Source organism: Eublepharis macularius, chromosome 11, assembly GCF_028583425.1.
Source record: "Eublepharis macularius isolate TG4126 chromosome 11, MPM_Emac_v1.0, whole genome shotgun sequence".
In the NCBI taxonomy this organism is placed as follows: Eukaryota; Metazoa; Chordata; class Lepidosauria; order Squamata; family Eublepharidae; genus Eublepharis; species Eublepharis macularius.
In genome coordinates this window covers 33,291,936-33,313,042 of record NC_072800.1, presented here as the reverse complement: position 1 = coordinate 33,313,042, position 21,107 = coordinate 33,291,936, and the positions used below count along the sequence as shown (strand labels likewise).

The following is a 21,107-nucleotide window of genomic DNA, read 5'->3' as shown; positions in this document are numbered from 1 at the left end:
AAATGAACATAGTTTAGGACTTCCAATGAACATAAACACAAAGGTAATTAAAAGCAGTCTTAAATGAAAAAGCTTTAACTTTCTGAAACTAAAATCTATTTTTTTAAAATCTTTAAATAGAAATACTTGAGTCGTAGTGTAATCTGGAATTGGTTGGATTGAATTGACACCTCGGTTTTGAAATGCTCTTCCTCCTCTTGAGGCTTGCCTGGCCCATTGCTCTCTTTTAGGCACCAGGCCAAAATGTTTCTTTTAATGCCATTTTATAGTGCGCTTTTAGTTTGAAAACTATTCTTTTAAGCTGCTTCGTTATCTACTCTATTGCTTTGGCAGGAGTAGGTTCAGATGGCAGTGGGGGGTCCTGGAGTGGCAGGGGCCTGAGGCTGGGGGGTAGAGTTGGGAGCTCTGGGATGGGAAATTCCTGGAGATTTTGGGGTGGAGCCTGGGGAGGGTGGGGCTTAGGGAGGGGAGGGATCTCAGCATAGGCTTGCCAGCTTCCCACCCAGGGTGGAGGAATCCCTGCCAACCCCCCTGCCCCACTCACCTGGCTAGTGGGGGGAAATGCACTGGTGGAGGGAGATACGCACACGCTCTCGCGCTTCCCTGTTGTGGTGGAAAATAGTGTCATTTTCCAGTGTGACCGGGGACCCATGGGTTTCACTGAAGCCCAATTCATTAAAAAATGCCTATTTGGAGGCAATTTTTAATTAATTGGGTTTTAGTGTGACCCACAGCTCCTATATTATGCCAGAAAATGACATCATGGGGAGGGGCATGGAAGCATGTATGCACTTCCTGTGCATGGAGTGGGGTTGAGTACTGTGCTGCTCCCGGCCCTCTGTTTTGGCCTTGAGAGACGTGGTAACCCTGTCTCAGTTGCCATAGAGTTCACCCTTCAAAGCAGCCATTTTTCCATGTTAATATGTGTAAAAGGAGTAAATATGAAATGTCCTGGATGGAAGCAGGTCTGTAATCCTAATGGCTAATTTGCTACAGAATTTGTATTAAGAAGTTGCAGAATCTGTAGGTCCTCGATTACATGTTAGCCAGGACATTTTGTGGTAGTTTAAGTTTGTTAGCTAGTATGATAGACATTACTTCCTTTAGTAAAGTATCTCTTCTGACTTACAATAAAGATCAGAAATGACTTTGCATTTCTGCTTTTTGTGTCTCTACAGAAGATTGCATTTTCACAGTTTCCCCAGCTCCAAAATCCAAAGTTTACTTAGAGACCCCTAACTGGGTGGATGGTCTACCTTCCCACATGAACGTCTGTTGGAACATCAGTGTCCCAAGGAAGAGTACTGCACAGCTTCAATTCTTATCTGATCGGATGGGTGTTATTTGTGAGGAGGGATGGGCTAATGTCTACGTTAATGAACAGACCCCAAATGCAGATAATATTGTACTCCGTAATGATCAGCTACTGCCGAGGACTCTAGATATGCGTCATAATTTCTGGATAAACATCAGTAACTGTAAACCAGCTCGTAATAATATTCTATCCATGCAATTCACCGTGACAATCGCTGGCAAAAAATCAGGTGAGGTGTTGTGTTTTGTGTCTCGTTTTACCTAACAGAGTTCACCATGAGACTTTGCAGAAGAGCAGATCAGTTCTACCCTGAGTTAAACTTTTCCATTCCGTTCTTCCCTTTGAAACTAAAAAGGAGAGTGTGGAGAAGAACCTCCCTGCTCCTTGACTTAGCAGACAAAGGGTTTATGTTTTTGAGGCTGCAGTCAGCAACTTTATAATGAGGGATGTGACTTGGCTTCTGAATTTCAAAATGGCATCCGTGGGCACCATGGCCGCCTGCTGACACCTTTCTTGGTGCCCACCAAGTGGTTTTAGAAAGCGGATGGGGCCAAGTGGGGTTCTTGCCCAGCAGGACTTCTGATTGGCTACCGAAGAGCTGCTCAGGTATGCAGATTAAAATAACATTGTTTCAGTGGCAGCTGCTACCAGTGTTTTATTTTCTCTCGCCCCTTTTTCTAGTATATTTTTAGTTAACCCTTCTCTCCCCTACACTTGGCACTGCCTTCTGCAGCAGCCATTTTGTAATTGTGTCCGCCATTTCAGCCCTTCACTGTACTCACATATGGAATGTGGAAATGCTTACTATCTTGGTTTGATTTATTCTGGTAAATTGTACCCACTTAGATTATGCTCCCCATGCTTACGTGTGCATACCATGAGACCCTTTCCTTTTATTACCAAGGTCTTTTGAGCAGAGGTTTCAAGTATTAAAAAATCAATATGGCATCACTCCTGGAAATGATATCATGCATGCGTGCTTTGCATGTGCAAGAGGAAGATCATGCCAGAGGCAGAAGGCCAGGTCCCCCTGTTCCACTGGGAGGGTGTAAGGACTAGAGATGGGCATGAACAGCAATACGAACCAAAAAAAGCCACGAACAGCCCAATCTGCTGTTTGCAAACAAGCTGTTCGTGAGGCTCCATTCTAAACTAACAGGTGGTCATTACAAGCCTCATTCGTTGCTGTTCGTCAAGCCAGACAGTCTGGCACCTGCAATCAATTCCCTTGGCAACTTAGGCAGGGATTGTCTGAACTCTGTCTGAACTCCTGCTGTTGCCCTGGAAACCCCAATCTAAGCCCAATTTAGCTTGATAGGCAGGTCCTCCTTTCTAGTTTGGAGCTCCAAATTTGTTACAACAAGGGAACAAAGAGCAGGGGGGAGGGGGGCTCCCAGCTCTGGCTTTGGAGACGGAGAGACAGTTGCTGTTGGCATTTTGATAGAGAAAGTGCATTGGAGCTTGAATTTTCTTTGTGTGTGGTGGGATAGGGATCTATCCCTTCAAGTTCCAGGGCTGCTGCCAGGCTCTGGGCCAAGCTATTATTTATTATTGGTACCTTTCCTGGTGCCTGCTCAGGTCAGGTTTCTGGGAGTGGTGCGGTAGGGATCTTGACTTGGATGATGGCTGGAGGAGAGCCTGCTGGCCCTCACGAACAGCCAACCATGAACATGTTCATGAACAGGGCCATGTTTGTAGTTGTTCATGAGTCCCTGTTCGTGGATGGCAACGAACAACGATCATCATGTTTGTTTGTTTTTCTGTTCATGCCCATCTCTAGTAAGGACCTGGCAACCTTATTTGTCTTCCACATCTGGTCTAACAAGGCCTTTTGCCTAGAAAGGCTCTTTCCCCCTACTCCTCAAATGCTCAGCCCACAGGAGAGTGGCAGTGAGTAAAGGAATGGCCTTAGGTAGTTGAGTCCAGCCTTATAGGTTATGTATGATCTTTCCCACTTCTAAGCTGCTGTTCCTCCTATTCAGTGGTGTTGCTTTTCCTTCCAAAGGGACCACTATCTTGGCTAGAACAATTCATAAATTGTGCTGTCTTTTCCCAGTAGTTTGTCTCAAACTGTTTTTATTTATTAAAAAAAATATGCCACCTTCCCGAGACCTCCCTGAGGCAGCTCACAAAATAAAAACAATAAAACAAAAAACATAAAAAATCGTAAAAAATCATATAAGAAATTGTAGATAATCATAAAAACATTTGGTATTCAAAAAACAGTCCTCAGGTCAGAATCAGGCAATAAAAACTACTTTAAAAATATAGAACCACCTCAGTGAAAAGTGTGAATTAAATCTGTTTTGATCTGCTGCCTAATGGATGGTAAGATAGGTGCCAGAAAGAAAGGGCATTCCAAAGGTAAGGTGCCATCACTTAAAAAGCCCTGTTTGTAGTCAGCACCACCCAACTCACCTCTGCACACACAGGCACAGCGAAGAGGGCTTGGGCAGAGGATACATTCACTGAGTGGTAACAATAAAACTAAAAAGTTATTTATTGCTAAAACTAGGCTAATTCATGTGCAGGGTGTTTGGATTACCATGAAGTATTGCTTTTGTTGATATTTTGTAACATTGGAGGGGGAAGGGTGTCAAGCAAAGATGTGGATGATTCATATTTTCACTGTACAAGCATTCAGTACGTTTGTCTGAAAACCCTTATTATTATGAAATAGATGGTTAGCTATGCGCCCCACCCCTAGTCTCTTTTAGGAGAATTGGTGCAAATACTCCTTTCTCTCTGTTGCAACATTCATAGTACGTTTTGCCACATGCTTGCAAGCCTGGGGATGCGTTTAGTGTTGGAATTGAGCTTTTAGATAATGTTAGGTTGTCGAAGTAGTAGAGATGATTTTACCTCAATATCTCTTTCTTTGATAACTTAATGTCTTATGCTGTAAATACTGTATTTTTTAAAAGAGAGAGACATTTTCTTCTCTTCTTAAATTGCATATGTTCTGGTGGTAGTTTTCATTGTGTTCCTCTCCCTTCCTCCTCTTTATGCCAACATCACTAACACCTGTCTTTCAACAAAGGAAAAAGCAACCCATTGCTCTTTCTGTGCCGAAACGTCTTGTGATTCTTCTGGCTTTTTAAAAAAATGTGCATTTATAAATTCAGTCTCTAAATGGGAGGGTTTAGACCTCAGGCCTTCGCTTCCAGGTTCTATTCTTCTCCTTGCATCTTGCTTGGCTGCATAGAAAATTGCGTGTTGGAGTGTGCGCTCACGTTCTTATAAAGGCGTGTCACATTTCAGAAGCAGAAAAGTGCAGGAACTGCGGGAGCTCTGATTCCAGATGAGCTGACCAAGCTACAAGTGACAAAAGGCACCGGTTGGACACTCGTCAGCTTCCCTCAAGTTTTGATGGGAAATGTAGGCATCCTAGTCTTGCAGCTGGGCTCTCTGACTGCTGTCCAATAGACTTTTCAACTGTCACTTGTCCAACATTCCGCCAAGCTGCCTACATTTCCCATCAAAACTTGAGGGAAGCTGACAAGTGTCCAATCTGTGCCTTTTGTCACTTGTAGTTCCGCACTAAGTGGTTCACGTTATTCTACTGTCCTCCATTTTATCCTCACAACAAACCTGCTGAGGTAGGTTAGGCTGAGGGTGTGTGGCTGGCCCAAGGTCACCCAGTGAGGTTCTGTAGTAGAGCAGAAATTCAAACTTGAGCCTCCCAAGATCCTAGTCTGACACTCTTATCACTCCGCCATGCTGGCACTCTCTCTTCAGTTATTTCATTGAGTAACTTTCTCCTCTTCTCTTTTCACAGATGTGGCTATCATCGCTGGTGGGGTGGCTGGTGTACTAGCAGTGCTAACAGCTATCGGGCTTGCTGTATGCTGCATTAAGAAAAAGAAGTAGGTTCACAAGTAATGTTCAAATGTACCTTTATGCTAAAGAGGGAGCTGGTGGCCTCCCATCCAGCTTGCTGTCCTGGAGTTTAGATCATGCTGTTTCCTTCTTACACTTAACATCTGTCTGGTGTTGTCAGAAATCACAGCACTGACTGTGTTGTGGGGGGTATCTACAACAGCAACAACCTGTTGCCTTCTGCTGTGATTATAAAATGCAATCACTGTAGCCTTGTTCAGCTGGTTTATTTTGGCACTCCCAAGACACATAATGGATGTGCATGCTACCTACTTTCCTCTTGATATGCACAGCTGCTATTTTGTGTGAAAAGGGGCAATGGGCGTGTTTTTGGTGCATGTACATTTTTTGAGTAAGTGCAAACAGAACTCCAGGTTGTTGAAGGAGCTGATGTGCCCATTCCAAAACTGAGCACACATGGAAAATATGTGGGTCACCCCTTTTTTGTACACAATGGCAATCAGGTTAGGGGAATCACAGCTCGCGTGTGCCTCCATTGTGCATGGTAAAAGAACAAAGATTAGGCCTCTTTGTTAAGTGGTGAGTGGTGGTGCTGGAGCTCAGGTGCCGGAGTTCAGTGCTTCTCTGAACTGAGGTGACAATGTAGGTATACTTAAAGCGGTCTAAAAAAATAACTTGCTATTGCATGGGAGTGTTCTTGTTTCAGCCTGACAGGGAGGGTACACAGGGTTAGTTTTCGTAGCATTCATATCAAGTTTTCATGCTGCAAGATCATAACTTGATGATAGAACTCCAGAATAGTACAGAGTACGTTGAATTCCATTCATCATGAAATTAGACATGGTTGCCCCCATGTTGGACATGTCCAAATCATGAGGAGGCTTTAGTCCAGCACACAGTTATGTGTTCTTAAAATAACTTGAGTTGGAATGGTATCATTCACATATAGATATCAAAGTGTGGCCTCATGGTTAGTTTCCAACTAGAACCAGAGAATCTCACTCTCTCTACTCAACTTCATGCCTACTGGGTGACCTTGGGCCGCTCACTCTCTGAGCAGAACCACAAGTGACAAAAGGCACAGATTGGACACTTGTCAGCTTCCCTCAAGTTTTGATGGGAAATGTAGGCATCCTAGTCTTGCAGCTTGGCTCTCTGACTGCTGTCCAATGGACTTTTTAACTGTCACTTGTCCAACATTCCGCCAAGCTGCCTACATTTCCCATCAAAACTTGAGGGAAGCTGACAAGTGTCCAATCTGTGCCTTTTGTCACTTGTGGTTCTGCTCTCAGCCTTGGGGTGGTTGTGAGGTAAAAAGGAGGAAGGGAGAACTGCTCTGAGCTCCTAGGAAGAAGGGCAGTGTGAAAGCAAAATGGACAGATACAGAAAATGTAGCGAGAATGAAAAGTGCACCTTATAAGCCTTTCTACTGCTTCCCAGTTCTCTTTTGAGATCCGGTTCTTATGAAAGGTTTTGTTGTTGTTGTTGTATTGAGTACAGCTAAAATGTCAATACTTCTCTCCTACAATGTTCACTTAATATAAGTTCCCTTTTTGTATTCATCAATTGATTTAAGACCAATATAAAGTCAGGGCTTTACAAGTTAATAAAGGTCGCCATTTAATATCGGGTGGTTTCCACAGCCAATTCTCCCCCGACTTATTGACCTCTGTATATGCAACTTTCTTCCCCTTTAATGGCAGCCCAAATCGCTTTGCTGTTGCTCGGATGCATCACTGCCTTGATCAGTGTACAGTCAGGGAGGGACAAACCCTGAGTTTCCCAATTCCTTTCAGCTTTAAGGAAGACACATTATGACGAAGTGGTGCTGACTGTTCTCTGTAGGTAGCCACACTTCACAAATGCCTGAGCCAGGGTCAGTGAGATTTACTACTCAGTACAAACCCATAGTGGACTGAGTCATGTTTGTTTTTGAGGTCTGTTAGTCTTGCTCTTTCTATCCATGAATTAGGCCCTGCGTGCAAAAAAACCGGAAAATTGCATCAGAGGAAATGCTGAAATTAGTGCTGATAGGATAACACTGTTTCTACTCTTCGTTTGGTGGCTGCTTCATACAGTCAGTTGGGAGGATGGGAAATTCCTTGTTATGTATGTTATGTTTTGCTAAGAGGTTCAGGTGAATACCATGTAAGGTATAGCCTCAGTGGTGACCCCAAGTAAAGGAACGCCATCCCAACTGAGACCTTCCCAGTCTAGGTGGACTCTTAAAATGTATTTAATTACTCTGCTCTTTGGGTTGCACTGAATGGCTGTTTTCTATTAATACTGTTATTTTAAGGAGGTTTGTGTTGCTGTTTTGTGTGTGTATAATATATATCCATACACCACAAATATACATATATAATTTTTCTAAAGAACTAGACTAGGGTTTCATAGCCTAGGGCACATTTAATGCAATAGTTGATGAATCTGCAAAAAGTTCATTTATTGGTAGTGGCGGCAGGGAGCAGAACAAATCTAAAGTGTGACCTTTTTTAAAAAAAAATAGCTGAGTTGCAGCAAGCAGATTAAATTTTGAGCCGTTAATAAAATAAATTTTTTTTAAAAATTGAGCCATTAATTGCAACTCGGAAAAACTCAAAAAGAAAAAAATAAAACAAAAAATAGCATGTTTGTAATGTGATGCTTATTTTGTTAACAGGAAAAAGGAAACTCCCCAAGCCCCAGTGGTTGGGGTGTATAATACTAATGTCAACACCCAGCTCCCTGCCAAACAGGGCGTGTTCAAAAAGGGGCGGAAGAACAATGAGTCGCATGTCTATGCAGTCATTGATGACACCATGGTCTATGGGCATTTGCTGGATAACTTGAGCAGACCCGCAAATGCTGAGGTAGGCGTCTATCGGCCTTTTACAGGTCCTGTGAGTTCCAGGCCTCCTTCTCCCCCTCCAGTCTCATCTTTCAGGAAAATGTCCAAACTATCTAGCACTGAGGAGTCCTCCATACCAGTGACTGACAATGAGATATATACCTTTGCGCAGCGTGCACTGGAGCCACTCAAGAGTAATGGTGACACACGTGTGAGTGATAATGGAGAGGTGGGCATGTCCTTACTTGGAAAAAAGGAACTGGAAAACTCAGTGGAATAACCTTGATACAAAAACTAAGACTTCTCGGGCATGTAGACAGAACTGTGGTTTACACATGGTTGTGCCTTTCCTTTTTTAAAAAAAGGAATAATTTTAAAGCCTATTTTTACAATTCCCTTTGTAAATTGTTCCTTGCAAATCATGTCAGTTTTTTAGCATGAGTTTTCAGGCAATGTATCATAAGGACACTGTCCAGAATCTTGAACATATAAAGGTATGGCAAAGATGCATTTCCAACTTCTGTTAGACTTTTTAAAAAGCCAAGAAGCTATGTACAGCATTTTAAGGGGACCTGGAAAACCGCATTTCCAAAGCTATCGATTTCTTTGGCTCGTGAAGATGGACTAGCATTGATATGAAGATTCCAGCCATGCTGCAGAATGAATCCTTTGACGGAGGAGGGGGGGCACCGCTCGAAGAGGGCTTTTCTAACTTAAAAGCTCATCGTAGGAAGATGAATTTTATTCATTGTATAGTTCTAAGTAAGATTACACCAGTATTTGAATGGACATCTGTACAACTAAACAAAAGTGATGGTTGTGTTTGGAAATGAGAATTCCACATCCAATCAGTTGTGTAAATATATGTAAAATAAAATATTTTATTTGTATTTTCTTTATGTGGAAACAACTTGGTGAATTTTAACCAGCTGTCATCAGTGATGCTTGTGAAAGGTTGGGGATTGGTCCATATGATGTCTTGTATCTCCAGAATGTCAAAGGTCCAATGCACAGAAGTATGGAAGCCGTGTCCGACACATACAGTAACCATGCTTTATGCTGCATTCTCAATTTATAGTGCAAAGCTTGGTGGGTTTTAAAGATGAAACATGTCTCGGAGAACAAAACAAAACTCCCTTTTACTTGTGGATTTGAGTTCTGCCAGTTTTCTGACAGGATGATGAAGATCCAGCAAGATACCTGTAAGCTGCTTCTAGGTTTTCTTGGAATGCGTTGTAAAAATGTAAGATGTCTTTGGCCAGTATTGGATCAATGGTCAATATACTTATCTGCAGTAACAGAAGCACAGAGTTGGAAGAAGCAACAATTGTGTAGCTAATGCTAACATGCAGATGTCCCAGCCCTTACACAATACTGAACTTTCTAGCATTAATATATTTTCAAGTGCCTCATTTCTGGGTATAGATGTGTCTTGTGCAATGTACATGACATTGCAATGTATACGACATTGCACACAGTTCTAGACTTCCAAGCTGCCACTGACTGTTTTATAGTGAGAAAATCCATGCACGGCGGTTTTTTAAAAATCCGTGCTTACAAGTTAGGAAAGAAATGGAAAGATAATAATTTGGCCTCGTAGCAGTATACACAATGGTTTCACATGCACTCCAAATCAGTAGATCATATATGAGAAAGCATTTTCACTGGTCTTTGTGGATGCTAGTATTTTGTCTTCCTGTAGACAAAAGGGATTGGTTGCACAAGAGCTCTTGCCCCACTTCCATTTACTTTACTGCGTATTGAGTTAAAGGAAGTTGTTTCCTGTGTTGAATAAGCAGAGTTTAGTAAAAAATAAAAATTTCAAGTTAATCATTAGAATCCAAAGAGCAGTGTGGTTGTAGATCTTCTGAGGTTCTTTCCAAAAGCCACCTCCACAATATCTTGCAAGCTGCTTCTCAGAATCAACGGGCTTCTCCATCAGGAAGAGCTGCAGCCTGGCAAAAAAGAAATGGGGGAAATGCTGATGGACTTAGAAAAGTGCTTGCATTAACCAGAGGCTCTGTGATTATTTCCGATGTTTTATATATAGTGGATTCATATTTATTTGCATCGATGTGTGTTTGTGTGTGAGAGAGAGTGAGATGTAATATGTAATTATAATTTGGTTTACATGCAGGGCTTTTTTTCAACTGGAATGCGGTGGAACGGAGTTCCGGCACCTCTTGAAAATCGTCACATGGCTGGTGGCCCCGCCCCCTGATCTCCATACAGAGGGGAGTTTAGATTGCCCTCTGCACCAGTGGCACGGAGGGCAATCTAAACTCCCCTCTGTCTGGAGATCAGGGGGCGGGGCCACTGGCCATGTGACCATTTTTGCCGAGGGCGATTTAAACTTTAAAAAAACTCCCCCATTGTTCCAGCTGACCCAAAGTGACGTCATTGTGCAGTCCTGAGTTCCACCACTGAGTTCTATCACCTCTTTTCCCTGAAAAAAGCCCTGTTTACATGTAATTCATATTCTTCCTCTCTATGGTAGTATGCCTCTTCTCCGAACTATGCAACCAGGTATGTGTCAGAGCTGTGGCTAGATAATGTCCTTACTCCAGACTACCTTCTGCAATCAGACAACAGTCCATTGTTTCCAAAAGGTTTTTACTGAAGAATTAGTTCATTATAGTCCACTGGCCTGAATACAATATTCAGGATGGTACATATGCATTGTTACCAATGACAGGCAAAGCATGAGGTACAAAGTAACAGATCCCAGCAGGCCCAACCTCCCCCCATAGTTCTCAAAACAATCCCTTTGAAGCTAGGAAAGCGAAAGTTCTTCAAGGCCGGTTCCTGGTGGAACAGCAGTAGCCAAAACAATCCATCTCTGTGAGATAGCTGCCTGGGAACCTTGGCACCTGTGAAGAAAGCACTTAAACACTGAAAGGATTAAATATGGAGTCGGTTAGGCATAGACATACATAACAGCATTCAGAACCTGACAGTATGGACTGGTTCATTTTTTAAAAAGGAATGTTTTTTATGTTGCTAATTGTCCAGAGGTCCTTAGGGCTTATCTTGTGCATACAAAAGCAAGTACTAGGGTACAGCCAGATTGTGAGATGAATGAGATGTTGGGTCATTCACTAGATTTGCTTTTTGAAATGTGTGTATCATGAGATTTGTCTTGTAAAGGTGAACGTATGATAAAGCATCAGCCATTTCACTTTCAAGTAGCATGACCTGCTGTGCCATCTCCTGGCAGCATGCCAATCTGAAATTATTGCCTTTGCTAGGAAAGGACATCTCCATCTCATTGGTATGCTGGCCAACTGGTTCTTGTACCCTTCCTGCACACCAATAGAACCACCTTCAGAATTACAGGATCAAGAAGACACAAGAAGACAGAGTTAATACTAAATTTTTTCCCTTTTGGATTGTTACTTTTGACCCTATTTCTGTTAATTATCCTTCAGTAACTTATTCACTGAGTGTGTATATATTTTAAAATGAGATGTAAGCTGTTGATTTTGTCCTTGTAAATATTTGTCATGTTTGTATGTAACTGAAATTCTTGTTGTTTTGTAATTGCTATGTTGTAATTTCTTAAAACACTCTTGGCACAGGCATTTGATTTTTACACGCTACAGCAGAAAGGTCCATCTTGATGCAATTAATGCAAAAGAGGTTTTTGTGTGCATAAGGCCTTTAAAATGAAATAAAATGTTTCCAGGGATGATCTCTTACCCTGGCTTATGACTGTCCTGTACCCAGCTGAGGAGCTTGCTTTGAAGTTTTTCTTTTGATATAGTGATACCTGGCAAAAAATCTGCTTGACGTGAAATGTGACTTTGAAGCTGGTTATGAATAATCACTCCATTATCAGCAAATATCAGTACTTTGTGACTTATAAATACATTCCATTACCATAATGATACCATAATGTGATCAAAAACATAGCGGTGAAATGTATTTGGCTTTGATGGCTCACAAGTCACATAGTTTTGTTTTATGGATTTAATCTTTTGGTACTATAAATCGAGTGCATCTCTGTAAAAGTGCTGAATGCCCTAAATGGCAAATCTTTAAAAACATGTTCCAACTTAAAAAAAAAAACCACTCATTGCTATACATGAATTCTATAGTTAGGCAGGAGAAGAATTTCTTGGCCTGAAAGGGTCTGTTAAGCAAAGTCATCCTCTAACAGAGAGTAGAGTTGCCAACTCTGGGTTGAGAAATTGCTGGCAATTTGGAGGTAGATCCTATGGAGGGTGGGGTTTGGGAAGGGAGGGTCTTCAGCAAGTATAATGCTACAGAGTCCACCCTCCAAAGCAGCCGCTTTTTCCAGGGGAACTGATATATGTTGTCTGGAGATTGGTTGTAATTTTAGATCTCTAGGTGCCACCTGGAGTTTGGCAAACTTAACAGAAACTTTCTCTGCAATGGACAGCACTAGGCCATTTCCAGCAGCCCCAGGTTGGATGCTGTAGGGAATTAGGTTTTTTCCTGCTTCCCCTCAGCATCATGGTACATTTGTGTATCTCCCAGAGTTTTCCAGATTTTTGTTCCCAAACCTACTTTGCTGTGAAGTTTAGGAAAGATTGCAGCAAAGTCTGGATGGCTACCATGTGCATGGGAGAGTTACGATTTTTCTGGTCCTGCCCACACGGAAGCCATTTCTCCTGACTCTGAAGGAGCCATTTCACCAGCACAGCAGTCTTTTTTGGTCAGCAAATAAATATCTTTATAACAATAGTATGCCATTAAAGGTAATTGAATTGAATTGATATAACAATAGAACAAAATCTTGTATCATTTTCTGTGAATTTCCAGATTTCACTTTGTCTCTAGCCCCTTTTGTTTAGGAGACATGGCTTGGCTTTCCTTTATCTCCACAATAAAAGGGGCCAGAGGATGACTTTTTAAAGAAGATAGGAATTCACAGAAAGTGATGTAATAGTCACAGTTGCTGATTTTAAAATGTACCTCTATGGATTTGGCCCTGTATTGTAGTTTTGGAAGTGAAAGGTATTTTATTCCTGTAGCAGTAGCCTGAGGGAAGAGGAATTTCTAAGGGTAAAGAGAAGCCATCTGGGTCCTGTAAGGAGAAGAGTGCAGCCTGAGAAGGAGCTTCCAAGAGCAGCAGCCGCCTGCAGAAGTAGGACAGCCAGCCAAGCTGCAGCAAAAGACTGAGAATCGAACCACACGATACGAATTTCACGTGAATGACATGAAAATGCACTTACACGTGTCCTAAGGTTTTTTTCCGCTTCACGTGTCAGGACTGCTGACCCGCCGTTGAACCCGTGTACAGCTTTGCACGGGTATCCTATGAGTTCTTCCAAGACGTGGGAATGATATCCCATCATGCATCTCCATATTGCGTATGCCCAATTCATTTCCAGGATCCACTCTCTGTCCCCTCATACTTTTTATGTACAGCTACGTTTTCCTTAACTGCACACCAGATGGCGCACCTAAAATTTTTGTGTTCCTCATTGTGTACGCGGGTAAATTAATAATTTCCCCCCCTAAGCCTAAGCGCCATCTACCCGCTGATCAGAGAGCATGAAGGAGTGAGCAGCAGATAGGAAGCGGAAGACTCAGGAAAAAGGGCCACTCTACGTTGCCGACTTACTGTGCCCAAGTACACGTGCCGTCACAACCACACTTAACGGTAAGTTTATGAATCCGTGCATGGACCAGGACACGCGAATGTCGAGAAAATGATGGACATTGGCAATTGAGGTAAGTCAGGCCTACTGACACTCGCTCAGTCGTGTGAAATTTGTATTGTGTGGTTCAACTCTGAGCTGTAAGAGACTTGCAGAAGGGCCTCAGAGAGGCCTCAAAAGACTAGAGCTGCCAGCTTCCAGGTGGTGGCTGGAGATCTCCCAGAATTACAACTGATCTCCAGGTGATAGAGATCAGTTCCCCTGGAGAAAATGGCAGTCTTGGAAGGTGGACTCTATGACATTATAGCCAGCTGCAGTCCCTCTCCCTCCCAAACCCCACCCTCTCTAGGCTCCACCCATCCCCAAATCTCCAGGAATTTTCCAGCCAGGATCTGGCAACCCTACAAAAGACTCTTACAACTTCTTTTTGGATCCCACTTCAAATTGTGTTGCCTAAACTTGAGTGTGATGGATGTGCATTTTTGATCCCCATTCCTTCTTGTAAATGATTGTAGAAGATTGGTGGGTCTGGGGGTGGTTTTGAAATTACGTATTTTTCTTTTTGTCTACTGCCCTCTCCCCTGATAGAGTTGTCAGGCCAAGCCTGGTAACTGGTGGGAGAACTGGAGGCAGCAATATGGGATGTGCAAAGTAGTTTTGTATCTTGCTTGCAAGCCTTTATTTTTTTGTACAGTATTGCAAAACAGTATTGCTCTAATTGGAAAGTTCAGGAAACTAAATGTTAATGCCTGTTCTTTTAGAATACAGGTTATTTAAAGTTCAATGCTCATGTTTTTTTCTTTAAAAAAAACTCAGTTAGATTTTTAGAAAACCTCCGAGCCCTGTGATTAATTTACATTTCTGATGTAAATTGGGACCAGCCGTTCAGTGCCACTCTTCCGAGATACAACCTATTTAGTTATTAGATAATTTACTTGTGATGGGGTGGGGTAGTTAGCAGAAAGATTAGCTTTTCATCAGCTTGGAATTGTTCCTTTTATCTCTTTCCTTCATTTTCACGAGCTAATGATACGTCTTTAAAAATGCCAAGCATTAAAGTATGCAAAAATGTAACACTTCTCTAATGTATCTGTGTCATTAGTGAAAACTGCACCTAATTTGGTTTTATCAAACATTATCAGAAATTATGTTGGAATGCTCTGCTTTCCAGTTTTCAAATGAACAGCGAAGAAAATGTAGGCTGGAAGCCATATGAGAGAATTGTCAAGAAAAATGTTTACCAGCTTAACCATAGACTTAACCACTGAAATAACATCCATCGTGAGGACAGAACTATTGTATCTGAAAAGGAGCGTTCTTTGAACCATGAACTTAATTCTGACACTGCCTGGGAAGGAAGGGTTGCCATGTCCATGTTGGGAAATTCCTGGAGCTTTGGGGTGTGTGTGAAGCCTGGGGAACGCAGTCTTCGGGGAGGGACCTCAGCTGAGTATAATACCATAGAGTCCAACCTTCAAAGCAGCCATTTTCTCCAGGGGAACTGACCTCTGTTGCCTGGAGATCAGTTGTAATTCCAGCCACCACCTGAAGGTTGGCAACGCTACATTAGCCTTCTAAAATACCTTCTTTGTGTTGCCATAAATATATGTATGTATTTCTGGTTTGATTATTGTCACCATCTGTTGAATTCTTTTTTTAAAAAAATTCTTCCTTCCAATAAAAAGCTGAAAATGAAACTAGTTTTTTTTTTAAATTACTCCTGGCTTTTGAGAGGCAGGGCTAGAGTATGTAAAAATGTATTCTTTCTGCCTCAGACTTTCCAGTTAACCCCGAGACTAAGCCAAGGGAGGATAGGTGTGGTTGCATTTTTTTTGATGAGGGAAGCTGAGTAATTTATTTTCCAGTTGGGCCTGTCTCTGAGAATATCAGGAAAAAAATTCTGTGGGAGCATCGTCATCTCTGTTGCTATAGGGAGCGATGGCTCCTTTTCTCAAGCACAGAACCTCTTACAAGTAGCAGCTAAGGGTTCAAAATTATTTGAAACATTGTTTGAAAATGTGAGTATTTGGGGGGTCCTCTAATTTGGGGTGAGGATTAAAAGAAGCGGCTGCCCCTACATCCTCACTTCCTGTGCATATGACTGATTTTTGTCCTACTATGGGGCAAGGGAAATGGCTGTCTTCTCATTTATCTCTGCTGTCTTCAAAACATCTAAGGTTTCTTGCACTAAATATTCATCCATGTCCGCTCTCGTATGGAGACCAGGGGATGTTATATGCTGGTTTTATAGCAAGGATCCTGCTTCTCTGCAGTTGCACTTTATGCCGCACCCTGAAGGAGGGTTGTCAATTCCATGTTGGGAAATTCCTGGAGATTTGAGGATGGAGTCTGAGGAGGGGAGGGACCTCAGCAGGGTATATGCTTATAGAGTCCATCCTCAAAAGTAGCCATTTTTTCCCAGGGACTAGACTCTTTAGCCTGGAGGTTAACTTGTAATTATCTCCAGTCCCCACCTGGAGGGTGGTAACTCTGCCCAGAAGTGGGGATCCCTGGGGGCTGAGTGGATAGTGCGATTGCTTCCCACATCAGTGCTGCTGTTGACAAGAGGGAGGGCTGGTGGTGCATGAAGGAAACCCATGCCACCTGCCCATCCTATGGAGATTTCAGTTTCCGAATAGTGCAATATGGAATTGGCATCCATGGCATAAGCAATTCTTTGAATACTGGAGTTCAAGAATACATGGAAGCCTAACCCCTCTTAATAAAAGTAGAGCAACACATTATGATGGTCCCAGAAGTGCTCTTTGATTAAGCTGAGAAGGATACTTCTGCCAGGTTCAGGCAGAATGCTAGTAATTGCTGGCTAGCAAACAAGTTTTCAGTACATCCTTTCTTACACCTTTTGGGATGGGGAACATTAAAGGAATGTATTATGCTCAGGTAAGTTGATGTGGTGGTAGAGAGTGCCCTCAAGTCATAGCTGACTTATAACAACCCCTGTAGGGATTTTCATGGCAAGAGACTAACAGAGGTGGTTTGCCATTGCCTGCCTCTGCAACCCTAGTCTTCATTGGAGGTCTCCCATCCAATTACTAACCAAGGCCAACCCTGCTTAGCTTCTGATATCTGGTGAGATCAGGCTCACCTGGGTTATCCAGGTCAGGGCAAGTTGAAGTAGAAACATGATAAAGTAAATATAGCATGTTCTTTCCATTTGATCTGTCTATGACACACTGTTCTTCATACATCTATGTCTGTGCCTGCTTGCTTATGATTTTAAACAGCTTTGCTTGACTCAGACTATTTAAGATTAGAAAAGGTTATAAGGAAGGAGTTGGGTGGCTTTTCTTATCAGATGTTTGAGGCATGCATGTTCATCTACAGGAACAATCCTTAAATGAAAGCTGGGTCCTGCTTTTTAAGGGCTCTAGGTTTGCTTGAAAGATACCAGTTCTGCTTTCTTCTGGTTTCTCTTGACTTAAGCAGTTCCCAGAGCCATTATATGATTAATGTCTGATTTAAGTGTGGGAGACAAGCCATACATATAGAGAACAACTTGTGTTTATGAATGGGAGTATGAATCAGAATCTCCAACCTATGGAAAAATGTCATCTCAAGCCTATTTCTGTGTGTGCATGCACATATGCTCCCCCCCAAACCAACCCTTCAAATTATTCACTGAGAGTCACCATAAAAAATTAACAATGTGAAGAACTAGAGCAATGGGATGATAGTAGCTATGACTCAATTCTGCTACTATGGAGCCTGGATATGTGTTCGGTCAAAACGAGATGTTTGGCAGATATGACAGAAGGGTAATAAGATTCCCAAGGACTATGTAGTAGGGATTCTCAAGATCCTCCTCCTACAAGCAGATGTGGTCTTAGGGCCAAGCTAGAAGTGACGAATTACACTTGAATGACAAGTGAACAGACTCACACGTATTCCTCCCTGTTCACTTGCGCGCCACACAATTGTCCAAGGGCACCAGAATTACCAAGCAGCCTGTCTGAAAGTAGCCACCTCCAAGCCAAACAAAATCCTCTTTGTACATGAGTGACAATGGATTGGATCTCTCACAGCTGTTAAAAAGATGCCACTTACCATTTTGGTCTTCAGATCTTAGCAAATGCTCTAACCTCAGTGCAGCATGTGAAATCTCCAGGAGGCTACATAACTTGATGGATGTACCTATTGCTATCTGTCCTTTGTAAATCATTGCTTTTATTTTGTGTTTCAGGGAGATTTTTGGCATGCCTTTGTAAAATCTTGTGATTTTCAAGATCCATTTAATTATGGCTTCAGGTCAGGATTTGGAATAGAGACTGTATAGGGTGCCTTGGCTTATGACCTCTACCGAGAACTAGACAGGGGTGGGGTTTTTTTGGAAATTTTTTTATTGGATGAGTTCATATACATTTCAAAAACATTTTACAACAAATATACCCCTTTTCTTAATATATGTTATCCCACCCACCCCTCCCCTTTTCCCTTATTGACTCCCAACAGCACTCTGACCCCTTATCCCCTAATAACTAACTCTAGTCTGTTGCTTTCCCCCTACTGTTTAAGGCAAAGTTTTATCTTATATTTCTAAATCTCTCAGTAGTTATCAAGAGACCACAACTGATCTTTCACTTCCCATTTCTTTTCTAAATATTTTTTAAGTTTACCCCAATCTTCCACAAATTCCCTTGGATTTCGTTCTCTCAGTTTCCTTGTTAATTTGTCCATTTCCACCATATGCAACAATTTCTGAATCCAATCTTGAATTTCTGGTAGCTCCTCCTGTCTCCAGTGTTGAGCATACAGTAGTCTTGCAGCCACCATCATGTAATAAACCAGGACTCTATCCTTAACATTAACATTTTCCATATTTGGCCCCAATAATAATAGTTCTGGGCTTTTTGCTATATTACTCTTCAAAATTGATGACATTTCAGCAAAAATCTTGGACCAAAACAGCTTTGCTTTTTCACAAGTCCACCACATATGATACATTGAACCTTCATGTTTTTTACATTTCCAGCATTTGTTTGACATTTGATTGTTGGCATTTGCTAATTTTTTTGGTGTTAAATACCATCTATACATCATCTTATAGCCGTTCTCTTTTAGACTAGTAGCTGTCGATATTTTCATTGTGTTTCTCCAAAGGTATTCCCAAGTGTCCATTGTAAATTCTCTATTAAAATTCACTGCCCATTTTACCATTTGAACTTTAACTGTTTCATCCTCCGTGTACCATTTCAACAAAAGTTTATATATCTTAGAGATAATTTTTAGGCCATCACCTAACAAAAGTTCTTCTAGGTCCCCATGCTCCTGTCTAAAACCTTTCTTTTATCAGTTTCAAATAGATCTTTAATTTGCCTAAATTGTAACCATCTATATTGAAATGGTAACTCTATATTGTCTTTAATCCTAGGATCGTTTTTATCCCACTTCAACAGTTCTTTGTAGGTTATCCATTCTTCTCCTTTGTATTCCAGACTTGGGTTCACAACTTCAGCTGGTACTATCCACAATGGTCTTTCTTCACCTAAAAACATCTTACATTTTTGTCATACCACAAAAAGATTCTTTCTAACATAATGATGAAACATAGAGTCCGATGGTTGTTGTGGGTTTTCCGGGCTGTATTGCCGTGGTCTTGGCATTGTAGTTCCTGATGTTTCACCAGCAGCTGTGGCTGGCATCTTCAGAGGTGTAGCACCAAAAGACAGAGATCTCTCAGTGTCTCTCGGTGACACTGAGAGATCTCTGTCTTTTGGTGCTACACCTCTGAAGATGCCAGCCACAGCTGCTGGCGAAACGTCAGGAACTACAATGCCAAGACCACGGCAATACAGCCCGGAAAACCCACAACAACCATCGGTCTCCGGCCGTGAAAGCCTTCGACAATACAAACATAAGAGTCCATTTTGTATTTATCATACCACAAATATGCATGCCATCCAAACAACTTATGTCCCTCTAGAGCCAATAATTTATGATTAGACAATTTTACCCATTGTCTCAGCCAGGTTAGGCATATTGCCTCAAGATATATTCTCAAATTTGGTAATTGCAAGCCCCCCCTTTCTTTGGCATCACATAGCACCTTCATTTTATTCTTGGTTTCTTCCCCGCCCACACAAATTCTGCAATTTTTCTCTGCCATTTATCAAACTGCTTTTTGTCTTTTACGATTGGAATAGTTTGTAAAAAAACATCACTCTAGGTAATCCATTCATTTTAACTACTGAAATGCGACCTAACAGAGACAGATTTAGCTTATTCCATTTAATCATACCTTTTTCTATCTGAGCCCATAGTTTTTCGTAGTTGTTCTTAAACAAGTCTATGTTCTTAACTGTTAACTCAATTCCTAGGTATTTTGTTTTCTGAACCACTTTGCAATTTGTTATTCTCATCAAGTCCTGTTGTTTCTCCTCATATTTTTACAAAGCAATTTGGATTTAGCTTTGTTTATAAAAAATTCTGCCAGATCTCTGAACACCTTAATTTTGTCCAATAATATTGGTAATCTCTGAGTTGGTTCTTCTACTAAAAACATCACATCGTCTGCAAAAGCTCTAAACTTATATGAGAATCCTTTGATCTTTATTCCTTTAATGTCTTCATCCTCTCTTATTTGCCTCAATAGGACTTCCAACACCATCACAAATAATAAGGGCAGAAGTGGGCATCCTTGTCTCGTACCTTTTCTTACCTCGAATCTTGATGTTACATCGTTATTTAAACATAGTGTCACTCTTTGGTTCTTGTAAATAGCCTTCACTGCCTCTATGAAGTCTTTCCCCAAGTCCATCTTTTCCGTTGTTACAAACATAAAGTCCCAATTTAAGTTGTCAAAGGCTTTTTCTGCATCTGCAAAGAAAAAGCCTATCTCCTTGTCGGGGTGCTTGTCATAATATTCCACTGCATCTAACACCACTTTCAAATTGTCTCTGATTTGTCTATTTGGTAAAACTCCGGCTTGTTCTTCTCCGATCCAGTCCATTAGTAGTTTCTTGAACCTTTCTGCTAATATCTTTGCGAAAATTTTATAGTCATTATTTAATAAAGATATTGGCCTATAGTTCTTTACATCCGCTAAATCTTGTGACTCCTTTGGTATCAATGAAATAGTGGCTTCGTTCCAAGTGCCTGGAAAGCCTTCTCTTTTCAAAATACCATCCATCAGCTTTCGTAGGGAATTCACTAGGTCCATTTTCATTGTCTTATAAAACTTTGCTGATATTCCATCCGGGCCTGGTGCTTTCCCCACTTTGGTTGACTCTATGGCATCCAAAATTTCCTGTTCCATAACTTGGCCATTTAAGGTCTCTTTCATTTCCTTTGTAATCTTTGGTAATTTAGCTTTTTCCAAGTATTCATTGATTTCCCCTTGTTCTATTGTTCTTTTCTGAAATAATTTGGCATAATATTTATAAAAAGTTCTTTTTATGGCTTGATGGTCCATTAGTTCTTTCCCATCTTCTATTATTTTATTCTGAGAACTAGACAGGGTAATGTGAGCCTCTTAGTC

General features: G+C 41.5%; 1 protein-coding gene across 1 annotated transcript in view; it reads left to right on the top strand.

Annotated features, from left to right (window-relative positions):
• The window catches only part of CDCP1 (CUB domain containing protein 1), a 52,487-nt gene extending 42,330 nt beyond the window's left edge, over window positions 1-10,157 (top strand). The window contains exons 7-9 of the mRNA XM_054992103.1: window positions 1,179-1,544; window positions 5,094-5,181; window positions 7,818-10,157. Of these exons, the coding sequence (XP_054848078.1) occupies window positions 1,179-1,544; window positions 5,094-5,181; window positions 7,818-8,265 (902 nt within the window). The 3' untranslated portion in view covers window positions 8,266-10,157. The remainder of the gene's footprint in view (window positions 1-1,178; window positions 1,545-5,093; window positions 5,182-7,817) is intronic.
• Window positions 10,158-21,107: the final 10,950 nt, after the last annotated feature.